Here is a 14,052-nt window from a genome sequence, read left to right on the forward strand (position 1 = left end):
ATAGAGGATGAAGATTGGTCTACTTGTTTCTTTAGGATGAGATACATAGAGTTCCATAGATCTAGACAATAGACCGCAGTCTCACGACTCGACGACCTCTTTCAACGCCAGAAGTTGCGCATTCGTCCACTCCTTCACCTTGCCTTGCCATTTACCCCCCGCTCCTCCGCCTTTGATATCCTTGATGGCAGCCTTGACCTTCTGCGCCATCGCATCAACAGCAACTTGATCACCGACAATAACAACCGGTCCACTACCCTTCGGTTCCCCAATAGCAATGACAACTACAAAACCTGTTCCTTGGAGAACGTCCCTCGTCTCCCCAACAATCTTATTAATAAAATCTGTATTCCCATCATATCGATGAATATACGCATTCATCCTGTTCTGCACAATGATTCTAATAGCCTGCTCGCTTTCAAACTTTGCGACTTCAAGTAAAAGCTTGCGCTCAGATCGTTTTAACTCGGTGACTGTATCTGAAAGAGCTGTTGTTCGGGAAACCACTTCGCTGGGGACGTTGCTGGACGAGAGGAGCTTTGCGATGGAGCTGATGGCGTTGACGGAGGATGTGGCGAGGTTGATGGCTCGATCGCCAGTTATGAAGGAAAGACGACAGTTCTTTCCGTGGACGGATTGTGTTGAGCCGAGGATTATAAGGGAGATGTGTGATGTTTGGGAGAGGTGAGTTCCGCAACATCTGTGGCATTTAATAGTCAATTTCGAGCGAAAACAAGGAGCGTAGACTCACGTGTTTGTATCAAGATCACCAATGTGAATAACGCGCACAACACCATCAGACTTATCATAATCACCAGGAAGTTTATCATGCTTCGCATCATCCGGCGTCTCAACCCGAATCGGCAAATTCTCACGAATCAACTCTGCACACTCATTCTGAATAGCCTGCATCTCCTCCTCCGTTGGTTTCCGCTGCAAGTCAACGTAATTCATAGTATCTGCAGCGCCCATTCCCCAACCGAGAGTCTTGAGATCATGACGGTTCTGCATCACGGCGGAGAGAAGATGTTGACCGGTATGTTGCTGCATGTGATCCCATCTTCGCTTCCAGTCTACTTCTTGACGGATTCTGTCACCTGGGGATAGGGGTTTAGGGGAGTAGATTATGCAGCGGAGACCTTGGCGCTGAGCGTTCTTGATGGGGATTGGGGTTTGATCTGAGCCTGAGAGGGGCGTAATTGTGCCATGATCCGAAGGTTGACCGCCACCTAATCTCCTGTTAGTAAACTCGTCTCGAGCTTTGAAAAGGAGAAGTGTAAAACCTTCTGGAAACAGCACCGAGTCCGCACACTCGATTAACCACTCATCATGCGAATGAGAATGTCTACTGCTCTTCTTTGACTTGTGCGCATGTTTCGGCGCCTTTTCGCATGAGATTACTTCTGTGTCGAGAGTCTTGAGGTATGAATCTGATTGACATGATAAGTCGCCGACAACGCGGCCTTTGTTGGTTTGCTCTGGATGCGCCATGTTGACGATGAGATGCCAAGGGGTAAAAGACCCGTTCAGTGGAGATGTTTCAATGACGTAGTGGGGTATGCTGACAAAGACGACATGTCACTTGACCAGCTGATTCTGCTAATGTCTCTCCGGGGCATTGACCTGGATATTAATACTTCTCTAGCTATGCTTGGAAATAATATAGATATATATCTGTGCCGCAGGTTCGGGAGATGATTTAGAGTTGGGTTTGACTTTGTGTAGCGTTGAGTTACCCCGTTTTCAGAGCAACGGTCACTACAGGCTTGGGGCAACGCACTCTGTACGAACACCAACCCGAGCCCCTAATTTTATTTCACGCCAACGAGTTCCTCACTAGAAGAATGCACAACTGTAAAATGCTTATAATAGACAGCGTATAATCATCGAATTGGACGGAGCCTTGCGCTACCACTTCGAAGCCGCATCGTTTCGTCAAGCATCCTTTTTTCCAATCAAGCCATTACAGACCAGTCTCCAAGAATTGAATCAGGTCCTCCTTCTGGTCACTCTGTAGATCATTGATCTTCTCCCCATTCTTGTACATGTGGAATGTCGCAGGTTGCGAAACACCGACCTCCTCCGCGAGACTCTTCAGGTCATCGATGTCGACCTTGACGAATCGGAAGTCCTTGAACTTGTCCAACTCGTACGCGCTATTTTTTGTCAGTCAAGATCGTAGGAAGGGTATGTTGAAACTCACTGGGCGAATGTGGCGGCAATGTGCTTTGACTCGGCGCTATGCGTGGAGTAAAAGTCCACGACGACAATGGGATACTTCTTCAGAGCATCGTGGAACTCGTCCTTTCTGGTAAATGTCACTATCAGCGATATTGCCTGGGGCCGAGGGGGAACTGACGTTCGAATGTTGTGCACCATCTTTTCTGAATTTGGGGATGATTGACGAGTCTAATCGCGGCGAGTCAGTGCGAAGTTGGCGTGCAAGAAGACCCGATTCAAGCACGTACAGTAACCGTAGAGAGCTGATACGGGTGGGCAATCGAGAAATGAATGCTTTGAATGATGAGATGTTTCGTTTTGATGTTGAAGCTCGGATGGTGACGTTGTTGATTACCTATTGTGAGACCGTTTTAGCTGACATCATCATGCCGTCATTACGAAGTATCGCAACATCCTCTCCGCACTTGTTCAACACCGAGTACCGATGTTCGGGAACCTTCAATGGCGAGATTCCGATGGTTCGCCGTTGATACCTCTGTGGCTGAAACTACCATCCTCTACCGCGCGAATTGGAAGATGACAACTGTGTTAATAATTGGCATCTAGAAATCTGGACCAAGTAGGCTTATTCACAAAGCGTTTATGCGGAAGTCTGCGGCGGTTATAAATTTATTTCTCAAATTCTCGTGATCACGATATAAAGAACGACTAAGAGTTGGTCTGCAGAATCCCAATATTCTTCGACTCGAATCACTCCTTACTCTCTCGAGTTATACTCTCCCAAGCAAACATTCTCAAGGACGATCCTTTCCAGATGTTGTTTACCAAATCTCGTCACACTTGGTCTTGTCCTTTCCGCAAATGTACTACAACCATAGTCAGCTTTTGAGACCTCTGAGACTACTTGAAGATTATCTTACAGTGTAGGGGCTCTTAGGGCATTCATAAAGGTGGCATGGTCGTCCCATGCACTCCTTGGTACAAGGAACAACTCGAAGAACAGTAGCTCCCCCGCAAAGGGTACTGTCGCAGGCGTTGACAGCTGTGGCAGCGAGAGCAAAGAGAGCGGTGTAAATAACCTTCATACTGATGATAACAGCTAAGTGCCTGTTTTGTTTGCTTAATAGGTGGTTGAAATTGAGATTGCGAGCGATTTGATGCTGGTTGCTTCTCTCGAGAGAATCAAGTTCCTTTTATAGGTAATGGAACGCCAAATTTTGTCTGCTGTACAACTCATTGTATTTGATCAAGGCTCCTCGGATTAACACGGAAGGGCCGACATCAACGCCTGATTGAGAAGCCTCTTGTTTCATTATGGGGTCCAAAGGGAATGTCAGGAAGCGAACGGTGGAGTGATTTATTGGAGCTAGTTTAAGCATACTTCCCATGACCTCCTTTGCTTGCAGATCCTCCTTGCATAGCCTTGTGAGCCTATCCAATCAAGATAACCGTTTACTAAGAAGCTGACTCCAATGCCATTGCAGATCCTCGTCCGAGACATGACAAAGCGCCAGGAACTTCCTGAAATGGAAGTTCAAGAAATAGCAGACTGTGTCAGCTTACATGAACATAATACGTATATCAACGTTTGAACCTCATGATGATAGCAGAGTTTAATTTCTCACACCGCAATGGAATGCTGCATAAGGAAGGTTTTTGAACTGATGTCCAATGACAAACAAGCATCGAAGGTTGTAACGGTCTTGGCCTAAGTTGATCAGAGCCTATTTAGCAACCTGTGTTGTTTTCAGCATGGACAGCAGACCCAATTCTCCAATTCTTTCTGATGAGCAGCACAGCACGATCACGTAGACTGGCAGTTCCACAGTCCTGGCCTGATATAAAAAACGCCTGGAAAATTGAGCGGAGTGGACTTAGGCCTTGTTGGATACTTCGTGGTTTTCTCACCCATTTGGATCAGTGCTATTGGTTGGCCATTGCAGTTCATAATCGAGATTCACAAATCGGCCGTGTATAGGGCAAAAAGTGAACAGAGCCATATACGTTTCTGTATGCGCAGAACGTGGGGGGTGATAAAGCAATATGGGGACTTTTGAGAAGTACTGTTGGTCTTGTTTTCTGGTGAAGTAAACACGTACATTGATATTCCACTGCCTGATGACTGCTAGCTGCAGAAGTACCTTACGTTCTTTGAGGGAATTTCCAAGACTCAAAGCTAAACTTCAAGCCAGGCAGAATCTCGATACTTTCAGGGCTGCTCTTGTCACCGACAAGAGTGAGATGAATGTGCCTTTTCTGATCCTGGCTGATCTCCAGTGTGATTGCTTGCTTTCCATTCCTAGAACCAGAGTGAACAACGAAAGGCCATGTCCCCTGCTCCGTATTAGACCCATGAATGCCGTTATATACCCCCGCAATCACATGGCGTTCCTCCTTGGGCACTGAGATAGAGACTCCAGAGACCCCAATCGCACCGGAAGTATGCTTTGTATAAGAGGGCTCAGAACCATCATCTTCCTTGTAAGGTACACGCAGATGTCTCGGTGTGCGATCAAGACACCAGAATGGTGCTTTACCTGGATGCACCGCCTTGCCGGAAGCAGTATATGCCGAAGCAACAGACCACTTCAACTCAACGCCGTCAGGCCTGATGCGACCGCCAGGGACAGGATCGTGGTAGATAATCTCAGAGTTCGCGTCCTTGACCCGTTGTTGAATCACCCCGAAGTCCTTTTCATCGGGAAGGGTATACGCCCAGTCGACGAGGGTGTTCTCCTCTAGCTCTCCCCACCTATGCGCCTTGCGCCTTTCAGGATCTATGCCGTCTTGAAAAGCAATGAGTTCAATATAGACTCCGTCGGAAAATTCGATAAGTTTGTTTACTGTGCGGCCATCTGCATGAGCCCCGCCATCAATTACAGTGAGGACACTCTCCAATCGCTTTGGAAGTTGCTGGAGAGTCTGATAGGACACAAGAATCACAATGTGATCTAAAATCGGTCGCAGACTGTTGCTTTCGGTCATTTTCAAGGATGGCGTTGTGTTGAAGAGGTTGAAGTTGATAATGAGGGAAAAAGCTTGGTGTCGTAGGTATTTTAGCCAATTGCGTGATCAGAACCAGTATTACGTCAACACATCAAAACTTGCGACAGATGAGGCTGACCATATTTATCTGGGAGCAAAAGACGCCTTTGGGCAGTAAAGATATTTGGCCATAGAAATTCAGTAAAGTAAAAATCGATCTCTGTTCAAGTACGGGTCTCTAGACTTCCCTTCGTAGGCCTCTCCGGATCTGTAGCAATCTTGTCCAGTTCGTCCATAGCATCCCATATATCACCTTCTGTCAGTTCAACAACCCGTGAATTTGAACCCGAACCCATTGGTGGAGGCCCATGAACTCTCAAAACTACCCCAATGGCTTCGGCGTCTTGGAGTTGCTGGTCTGTGAGCCTTTGAGAAGCAAGTTCCTGCCCAACCTCCCGCATTCTTGGAGCCCAAACGCTTCGCATCCATGCAAAAAAGTCTTCCAATCTCATGTCGCGGCGACGCTCGCATTCAAACTCTGTAAGGAGACCCTCTAACAATCCAAGTAGGAGAGAATCTTCCTCTTCAATTTCCCGGTACTCCTCTTCTGGTAAGGGACCTGAAGCATTCTCAATGATGGAGCAGCAAGCGTGACGCAGACCCAGCATAACAGACGTATAGTGTCGTATAATGGCCACATAGATCCATTTGTATTCGCTGATTTTACCCATATGTGCAGAGAATAGACCAGTTATCACTTCTTCTGTTGCTTGGGAAAGACTTCGTCCTGATGAGAATGTGATGGGCCTCTTGGACCAACATATCCCCTCCAAAAGCTTGACCAGAGGAATGCACCCCCCTGGAGAACACCAGCAGCGACATCTGTCGACATTGGTCTCAGAAAATGCGATCTCAAGAGCTGCTAGTGTTAATGAGCAGTCCGGGGTCCATCCTCGGGTACGGTTGGCCGATGCGCCCAAGCTGCCCATAAAATAGTGAGCAGGGGTCACTTCTATGTGCGGGCTTGGCAATTGTCCGGCAGGAATCCTTGATGAGACGCTCGTGCAATGGTCAATCATCCAGCAGAAATATGAAAAGGAAAACGGATTGTTGATGTATCGATACTCGTGTACAGAAACACTGCTCATACGAGTAGCTAAGATGGAGACAAAGTCTGCAAGTTCGTTGTCAGAGTAGTGGAAACCTGACTGGTGGGCATATTCAGCGACCTCGCCGCTATAAATATGTGAGTAAATCGATTTCTGGACGCGTGATGATCCAGTGTTTTCTGCGTACCCCTTGAGGGACATTGGGATGGGGCAACCTCGAGCTTCAAGTTGGTGCTGTACCCGTGTAGCATTTTGGTCTAGGATCCTCGCTGGATGAATTTGTAGGCCTTGCCTTTCAGCTGGAGAAAGTGTTTGGTATGCGAGTTGTTTTAGCTTTTCTCTCCTTTCAGCTAGACCTTTAACAAGGATCTTATGACCCTGTATACAGTTACGTGACGGCTTTAAGTCGAGCAGTAACGAGGCAGGGAAAAGCGCCGTATCTGATTGAAGAAGCAATTCAAGCACTTTGCAGCCGCCGCAGTCTACTTGAGCCCCCTTAGTATGGTTGCCCGGTCTTGTCGCATAATCGATGGGATAACGGCCCCTGTTGTCTATAGTGTGAAGAACTTCAGCGTCTGTATAGTCAAGGATAACACTTATAACAGCGAGATTCTGCGTCTCAATGGCAAGATGAACGGGGGACTGGCCGCAGTAATTCATTTCGTTGATATACGATGGGTATGTCTCCAATAACTGTCGGACTCTCTTCAGATCTTGTTTGAGAACAGCCTGAGTTAGTGGACCAAACTCTAGGCCTGCCTGGATTAATAATGGTGGAATTGGTCTTGGTCATGCTGCGACTTACTTTCGGCCACTTGTGGAAAACTTTGGAACAGCCCATATTCAGCATTTTCATAGTTTTCATCTCGCCACCACGATAGTCCCTAGTCAGGGTGACGATGGCCCACCGATTCATTGTATTTCGATAACAGAGCCTTTGTAACTTCGTTAGGCTTTGTACAGCGGGAAAACCAAAAACTTCTGGCTACTAAAACAGGGATAGGTTTACTACGTCCGTAGACATGAGCAGCAATTCCACGTATATGTTAATGTTGAGTTTGTATTAACTTACGATGTGCTCCTGCGTCTACAAGTTGCAGGTTTAGTGACAGCAACAAGCATATGAAATAGTTCTGCCAGGTTATCGCTCTCCGACGAAGACCATCCTTGCAACTATAGTAAATTCAGTTAGAGCGGAAATCATTATTCAGGTACTCATATCCTACCTGATACTTGTCTAATGCCCACTCGAGTACTGAATCACAGTTCTCATTGACATCCGTGGGAGAAGCATGGTAGTTAGCGTAACACCAGACCAGTCGTCTGAAGCATGAAGCTAACAGCGTATTCATATCCTTGCGTGGCAATTCATCATATAAACCGATCTTTTCCACAATTCGGAACACCGGAGATGATTTCTCATCTACAGTCGCAATCCAGGCCACTGTCTGACCGAACCCTAGTATGCCTGCACCTTTCGTGTAAGACAGCGAGACTTTACTAGCCTTTCCCCAGCAATTCTAAATTGCGGGAACGGAGAAGTTTAATACGCGCTTCGTCTGACCTGTTGCTGCAGGAAGCTTTGACATTGGGCATTCAGGGGCATGGTGGTCTCTTGATTTGATTTCGGCTTCGAGAACGAAAGGCCCCCAACGATGTTGACTATATCGTGTTCGCTGTGTTTTGCAAGAACAAAAGGCATCAAATGTCATGCTACCACTACCTCGGTAACTTGTCGTGTGTATACTTGGTACGGAAGAACTAGATGCTTGGTCCTGCTGCAAATTGGCTGAGACACTCATGTGGGAGTTGAGGTCTGAGATTTGCTGGGCCATCGTCCGCATCAAGCGTTTCGACTCGCCGGAATCTTGTGTGAGGATCAAAAGTTCCCTGAGGCCTTGTTGGATAGTATCAAGCCTGTTATCATGAAGCCGGGATATTTTATCCATTTTATCCAGAACTGCTCTGTTCTTCTCCGATATTACATTAACATCGGTCACAGCCTGCTGCATGCTAACAATAGCGGTAGTCGTTGCATGGCCAGTGTTGCTTTGTTAAGTATAAATATTAATATATAATATGGCATTTAGAAGGACGAAAAGTAATAGTTATGACATACAGCTGAAAGACATGCAATATGGTTTGTAGGGCACTATTTGTACGCGACAAATGCTCCTCAAGACTTTCCATATTCTGCTTCTTGAATGGGTACTTCAATTTGGCGCAAAGCTCTTTAGCCCTGGCAGCGTGACTGTTTGGCACAGATGTTGTTGGGCCCCTGAGCTCTGTCACAACTGCCAACAAATTGTTCACCGCGGCAATGCATGAGGCCTTGCATGAATCGATCACATTTTTTGTATTGGGATCGTTAGTAGGTGAGTTAGATATAGCAACATCCAGTGCATTGTGAGAGAGTTGGATGTTCGTCGCGTGATTTCGCGCTTGCTCGAGATCTTCTTCGCGGCCATCGATGTCATCGAGATATTGCGAAATTTCTTTAAATAATTGCAAACCCAAAGAAACAGTGCCGAAGGCACTGCCAGCGATACCAAATGCTTCCGCCATAGCGTGGCCTTGGATGATTGCTTATTGGTATGATGAAAGGGCGGCAAAGACAGAAAATAAGGAACAAGGAAGAAAAGAATGACTTGGTGGTAGGGATCACGTGGCTCTTGCATTGTCAAGATACAATATTTATACCCCTACCGCAGTGACCAACCTAGGTATCGTTTCTCAAAGCTGACACCAAGACTTTCAGCTACTTATAAAGCCATTTGTCAGATGCTGGACTGAGCCTGGCTCAGTGTTTGTATCCTAAAATAGGCATAATTGCGGCCCGACATAGCCCCTCAAACAAAGAAAGAAAAGCGGCCTGATTGGACTTCAAGGTGTATAAGTGCTACTACGCTTACACAGCGCTGAGACGCATAGTCATTGGCAGAAGTACGCTGTAGCTTCGTTTAAACCCTCGCATTCATTAACCTTTCGAAAGTATCAAGTGAGTTGCCCGATTCAGCAGAGGATTATATAAAATGCAGTTTGGAGCACTCCAAAGAGTAAGGCGAAGTGCAATCTTATTGATTGGCATTCAGTAGAGGGGAATGTTAAGGCTGCCTTGCTTGGATAAAGTATGGCCAATGGTTGATTAGGCAAATATGTAAATGTCTGTTCCGCTGAGACATGGTGTTTCATCGTGGATGAGATCTTCACCACCGTTCGGCGGATCTCGGGCAGCTGTGTCACATGGCCGTAAGCCGCCACTTGATCTTCATCTCCTTGAACTTAGTCTGATATTGGTAAGATGATAGTTTCAATGATTATTTCCTTCTAACTTTGGTTATTCTTGATATGATTTCACTGATGGCTAGGATCTTATGACCGGTAAAGAAATAATAGGCTTTGATCAATCTATCTAAAACACTAAACAAGTGCTGTGATATGCTCACGTATTTGACCTGCAGTGAGTATCCTGTTTGACTACTCTCGATACCGCAGGTATGTCTGAAACGAATCTATATCACCCAATTCCTAACGCCAATATCCAGAATAAACGAGTGACGTAACGCCATTGACTCCAAAAAGTTTCAGTTGAACGATAACGCTCTAGGCGGCCGACATTGCGCGGGTTGCAGCCCATGCTCCAACGCCGATCAAATACTGGTCCATAGACTCTCTTCTGCGAGGCCTTGTTACTGGTCTCGGTCTATCTGGCTGCTGGCTGTTGTGAGTCAGCGTGACCGAGCTGATTGAAGGCTCAACATGCATTGAACCAGATCTTTTAGGCGGTTGCGAAGTGACAGTGCCCATTTTGCCTAATGTGTTTCAAAAATAAGTGAAGAGTCAAGGCAGGCGGGTATCCTCGATCACTGACCGTTGTAGCTTATAAGTGTAGTATAATCATGTGAAGTCATCGTGAATATGATTGTGGAGAATTGAAAACAGTCCTTAAGAATTTGACGATGGTCATTTTTGCTGCTGAAGTATTGCCGTGACAATACACGGACAACAATGCCGTTTTATAGTCAAATTACCCAAATGCACAATGATGTTCTCTTTCCGCATTCCACGATAATCTCAAACCTCCAACCCCTCATGGAAGGGCTTTGCCATGGGCACATGACATGTACACGTGAGAGAATAAGTGCGAAAACTACCGCCGGTTGTTAGTGATGGTCGCCTTCGAGAAAGTCATTAGAGTTTGACGGGACCGAAGGGGGCGAATTTCAATATGAAATGTGCGATCATCGTAGCTTGATATGATGAGCTATCGGTCCGTACTCGTGGACAACTCAGCGACTCCGGCGCTAACAACAACAATGCCAGCTCATTGCTTAGGGCTAAAAGGGACCGCCTTGTTTTAAGCTTATATTGATTGGCGGGGGCTGTTACAGCTCAGTGACTCTATAATGCATTGAAGGTTTGACCATCAAAAAGAATAAATCTTGTGCAATCTAGGGACCTGAGATTTGTTGTCTTCGAGAATACGAAAGTGCGAAAAGAGACAGCGCAGAGGCCCAAAGGAGAAGGTAACACGCATCTACATTTTTACCCATGTTTTTCTACTTCGAAAATGGTTTCGAGGCTGTCTGACGGGGGAAACAATGGCTGGCTGTGAACATTTGCACTTTAAGCAACCCTCATGTCCTGATTTGGAAGTTGACCAGCAAAGCCAATGGGTAATCTCGGGGCAATGCTAAAAGATGACGGAGTCAAATATGCAGAATGACTACGCCTTTTAGCATGTAATCGAGCGGGGTCGATTTGCACTTTGTTCCTTTGGCCCGAGGAGTCACTCGTGCGAATGATGCCAACACACAAGTATCACGGTTGTTTTCTTGTTGGGCCTATGTACTAGGTTGCTAATGCAGATCGGAAGATTGACGAGGTTGAGAACCCCACGGCCCCGACCCAAGGATCTGTCACCGATGACGATGATTCCCGAACGGTTTGGGAACGGTTATGGACCACGTGGACATAACGACGATCAAATTACAGAAATGGGTCGCGTGATTAGATGAAAGCTTACTGAGAGAAGTGGCGAGTATGAGGAGTGAGGAAACAACGAATCATGCCGATCATGGGCTGCTGAACTGTTACTATGACGCCCGGTTTCGGACTTTGCATTATGACACAGCATCGAGGCTCGTACAGTGACTCCAAGATGCTTTAAATGAGATGCTGGAAGAATTGTGTTGATGCTGTATTGTGAAGTCGAGAAGCTAATCCTCTCTTGACTTGACTATCTCGACTGAACTTCTCCAGTCGACTTTGATCATATATATCACTTCAATAATAGCAATAACACCAGAACCACCTATCATTCCAGACCAAACACCATTCAGACCCAGGTTCCAAGGCCCTAGTTCTAGCCAGACCGCAATGGGAACAGCAGCAAAGTAGTTGACGATGAAGACAACCCATGCTGACACAGACTGTTTCGCCAAACCACGAAGGACGCCATTGCATCCGCAAACAATAGAGTCCAGCACTTGGAAGCCCGCCACAGCAAGCATAGTATTCGTAACAATCCGTCGAACCTCCTCATCGCTCGCATAGAAAGGTCCAATGTAATTCCTCAACGAGAACAAAACAGCACCATCGAATAATCCCAAAACAACAAACATGGTCCCATAAAGAATCGTAATCCGTCTCGCAGCAGCCACATGTCCACCGCCGATCAAATGCCCAATCCTCGTACTAACAGCAACACCAAGCGAAAAAGGAATATGCCACATGACTATCGAAGTAGTAGTCAAAATCGTCTGTGCAGCGAGATGAATCGTGCTCATGTATGACGTGCTAACGGTGATGATCTCAAACGCAGCCCACTCCGCCAACGTGACAGCCGAACCGGCGGCAGATAACCGAACCATGGGTCCCCAGCCCTGTAGGGCACGACGTGTAAAGCCAGGCCAACATTCGTGGGTTGACTTTTTGAAGAAGATGCAGATGAGGAGGAGGGTTGGGCGGAGGGTGTTGGCTACTGCTGCACCGAGAGCGGCTCCTTCGAGACCTAGGTTGAGTTTGAAGGCGAAGAGCCAGCTGAGGAGGGCGTTTATGGGGGCGCAGATGACTAAGACTGCCATGCCGGTGTTGAAGTCGCCTTGGGCTTGTAGGAAGCGCTTCAGAGCTTCGAATGAGGCATAGCCGGGGATACCTAGTATGCTGACTCGAAGAAATGAACCCGCTTTGACGGCCAGGTGTTCTTGCTTGAGGATGAGAGTCAAGAATGCAGGAGAACATATCCAAACAGCAGCAACAGGGACAGTAAAGACTGTCATGAGAAGAAGCATGCGCTGAACATGTAAGCCAACACCTGTCTTGTTTCCAGCGCCATATGCTTGCGCGCAGAGAGTATCGAGAGCTGTTGCCATTCCTTCGTAGAGGGCGAGACCAGCGATGTTCATGGTCGTGACGCCAATTGCAGCGGCTGCCAAGTCATCGGGGCTGAGATGACCAGCTGCTGTTGTTGTGATAACGCTGAATGAGTATTGAAGTAGATATGTTGCGACTAGAGGGGCTGTATAGCGTGTTATGAGCGACAGCTCAGACCACCAGTCGTTTGTAGGCCATTCTGCGACAGATCTGTCTTGATCGGTTTGCAGCAATGGCGCCGCTTCATTCCGGGCCTCTTCGTCGTGAGAAGTCATTATCACTGATCATGAAGATTTTGATTGAAGAAATGCTATTCAAAATGCCTAACAGGCGTGAGGTTTACATAGCGTGCAGTTACTTTGACTCACAGATCCAGATGCAGTAGTCAGTCAACAAATCTTATCCGATCCCGGGCGGGGAAGAATGGTGACTAACAATATTGAGTCAGCAAAATTGCACCAAAATGGTTGGTGGCAGCGTTCATAATAAACCCTGCACCTCAAGACAATTATGTCTATAGCCACAAGCCCACCAAATTACAAATAATGATCCCACAAACTCCATCTTGTAGAACTCGTCTCATCCATTCGCATGTCTTGCCACGAAAAGCATAGCGAAGAGGAGCCATCAGCAAGGAACAAGGAAGTACGTAGTAGTTCCTTCATCAATAGATTCTTCGTTACGTACTAATTCATGCTCTGACCAGCCATTAACGTGCCACAACCGACAATTTAGAGAGTGGATTACAGTGGCTAAATTAGTGGCATCAGTGCATAGCACTCTGTAACCCCCACTCGCGGCAACTGAAGGTATCACGCAGAGTGGACGATCATATACGAGCACCGAAAATGGAGCTCGGCAGTTTAAATTGGTTGAACTCTATCAACACGTTGTAACCGCGGTTTCTCACGATGTTACACAACAAATTCATGGCAGACTGACTGCCAGATGACGAAAAAAGGGAATTTTCACAATGTCAGCATCATCACAGTGGCTAAGACAATGGTCTTTAGTTCAAGCCATGGTATTTCTCGGGGAACCAAGAAATCGCCCCGGGGAGCTAGGGTCCGGCCCGTAACTCAAGTCAGCCCTTTTAATCCGCTACAAGACCAAGTGGACCGGAGATAACCTTGGCGTTAATTCCCAGCCAGCGAGTCGCAAGCCACAACGGACATATCAAACCCCTGGATCCATTTTATCTTCAGCGACTGGGGGATTTACCGGGTGAACCCGACCCATCGCTTGACCTTTCTCATTCCTCCGATCGGTGGTTTTTCTTTCTTTTGCTATTGTTCCCGCCGAGTACGCTAGTGATCCTACGGAAGAAAGGAACTGAACAAGTTCAGATCTACGGCTGTGCCGCTCTTCTAATTCGCAAAAGCTCCACGACCGTGGATTCGGT

General features: G+C 46.9%; 7 protein-coding genes across 7 annotated transcripts; all 7 read right to left on the reverse strand.

The window, feature by feature from the left end:
* Nucleotides 1–16: 16 nt before the first annotated feature.
* On the reverse strand, nucleotides 17–1,586 carry BKA55DRAFT_579273 (Threonyl/alanyl tRNA synthetase). Its single transcript, XM_046193832.1, has 3 exons — nucleotides 1,284–1,586; nucleotides 752–1,229; nucleotides 17–700 (listed from the first exon to the last, which is right to left on the reverse strand). Exons 1-3 carry the CDS (start codon nucleotides 1,489–1,491, stop codon nucleotides 82–84), a joined length of 1,305 nt encoding a protein of 434 aa, XP_046044436.1. The 5' UTR covers nucleotides 1,492–1,586; the 3' UTR covers nucleotides 17–81.
* Nucleotides 1,587–2,540, reverse strand: BKA55DRAFT_652184 (thioredoxin-like protein). Its single transcript, XM_046197333.1, has 3 exons — nucleotides 2,360–2,540; nucleotides 2,204–2,308; nucleotides 1,587–2,156 (listed from the first exon to the last, which is right to left on the reverse strand). The coding sequence occupies exons 1-3, from the start codon at nucleotides 2,377–2,379 to the stop codon at nucleotides 1,964–1,966; spliced, it is 318 nt and encodes a 105-aa protein (XP_046044437.1). The 5' UTR covers nucleotides 2,380–2,540; the 3' UTR covers nucleotides 1,587–1,963.
* A 104-nt stretch (nucleotides 2,541–2,644) lies between these two features.
* BKA55DRAFT_579276 (uncharacterized protein) lies at nucleotides 2,645–3,359 on the reverse strand (the record flags this gene model as incomplete). Its single annotated transcript, XM_046193833.1, has 1 exon — nucleotides 2,645–3,359. A coding segment is annotated over exon 1 (169 nt), but the record flags the coding sequence as incomplete, so codon positions are not given.
* Nucleotides 3,330–3,631, reverse strand: BKA55DRAFT_579277 (uncharacterized protein). Its single transcript, XM_046193834.1, has one exon. It carries the CDS (start codon nucleotides 3,567–3,569, stop codon nucleotides 3,375–3,377), a length of 195 nt encoding a protein of 64 aa, XP_046044439.1. The 5' UTR covers nucleotides 3,570–3,631; the 3' UTR covers nucleotides 3,330–3,374.
* Nucleotides 3,632–4,245: 614 nt separating this feature from the next.
* Nucleotides 4,246–5,264, reverse strand: BKA55DRAFT_579279 (glyoxalase-like domain-containing protein). Its single transcript, XM_046193835.1, has one exon. It carries the CDS (start codon nucleotides 5,164–5,166, stop codon nucleotides 4,324–4,326), a length of 843 nt encoding a protein of 280 aa, XP_046044440.1. The 5' UTR covers nucleotides 5,167–5,264; the 3' UTR covers nucleotides 4,246–4,323.
* A 126-nt stretch (nucleotides 5,265–5,390) lies between these two features.
* Nucleotides 5,391–8,840, reverse strand: BKA55DRAFT_597681 (uncharacterized protein; the record flags this gene model as incomplete). The annotated part of the gene is made up of 7 exons (XM_046196112.1): nucleotides 5,391–7,030; nucleotides 7,081–7,140; nucleotides 7,174–7,283; nucleotides 7,348–7,448; nucleotides 7,502–7,795; nucleotides 7,826–8,324; nucleotides 8,395–8,840. 7 exons carry the CDS (start codon nucleotides 8,838–8,840, stop codon nucleotides 5,391–5,393), a joined length of 3,150 nt encoding a protein of 1,049 aa, XP_046044441.1.
* Nucleotides 8,841–11,034: 2,194 nt separating this feature from the next.
* BKA55DRAFT_579286 (mate-domain-containing protein) lies at nucleotides 11,035–13,069 on the reverse strand. The gene has a single exon (XM_046193836.1). The coding sequence runs from the start codon at nucleotides 12,923–12,925 to the stop codon at nucleotides 11,495–11,497; it is 1,431 nt and encodes a 476-aa protein (XP_046044442.1). The 5' UTR covers nucleotides 12,926–13,069; the 3' UTR covers nucleotides 11,035–11,494.
* Nucleotides 13,070–14,052: the final 983 nt, after the last annotated feature.

This window comes from Fusarium redolens (genome assembly GCF_020744475.1).
Source record: "Fusarium redolens strain MPI-CAGE-AT-0023 chromosome Unknown BKA55scaffold_17, whole genome shotgun sequence".
Taxonomy (NCBI): domain Eukaryota; kingdom Fungi; phylum Ascomycota; class Sordariomycetes; order Hypocreales; family Nectriaceae; genus Fusarium; species Fusarium redolens.

Coding starts and splice junctions, on each gene's coding strand:
- BKA55DRAFT_579279 (XM_046193835.1), bottom strand. CDS start 5,166: ATGACCGAAAGCAACAGTCTGCGACCGATTTTAGATCACATTGTGATT.
- BKA55DRAFT_652184 (XM_046197333.1), bottom strand. CDS start 2,379: ATGGTGCACAACATTCGAAC. Junction 2,309..2,359: donor ATGGTGCACAACATTCGAAC/GTCAGTTCCCCC, acceptor GACATTTACCAG/AAAGGACGAGTTCCACGATG. Junction 2,157..2,203: donor ATTGCCGCCACATTCGCCCA/GTGAGTTTCAAC, acceptor GACAAAAAATAG/CGCGTACGAGTTGGACAAGT.
- BKA55DRAFT_579277 (XM_046193834.1), bottom strand. CDS start 3,569: ATGGGAAGTATGCTTAAACTAGCTCCAATAAATCACTCCACCGTTCGC.
- BKA55DRAFT_579286 (XM_046193836.1), bottom strand. CDS start 12,925: ATGACTTCTCACGACGAAGAGGCCCGGAATGAAGCGGCGCCATTGCTG.
- BKA55DRAFT_579273 (XM_046193832.1), bottom strand. CDS start 1,491: ATGGCGCATCCAGAGCAAACCAACAAAGGCCGCGTTGTCGGCGACTTA. Junction 1,230..1,283: donor CTCGGTGCTGTTTCCAGAAG/GTTTTACACTTC, acceptor ACAGGAGATTAG/GTGGCGGTCAACCTTCGGAT. Junction 701..751: donor GGTGATCTTGATACAAACAC/GTGAGTCTACGC, acceptor TAAATGCCACAG/ATGTTGCGGAACTCACCTCT.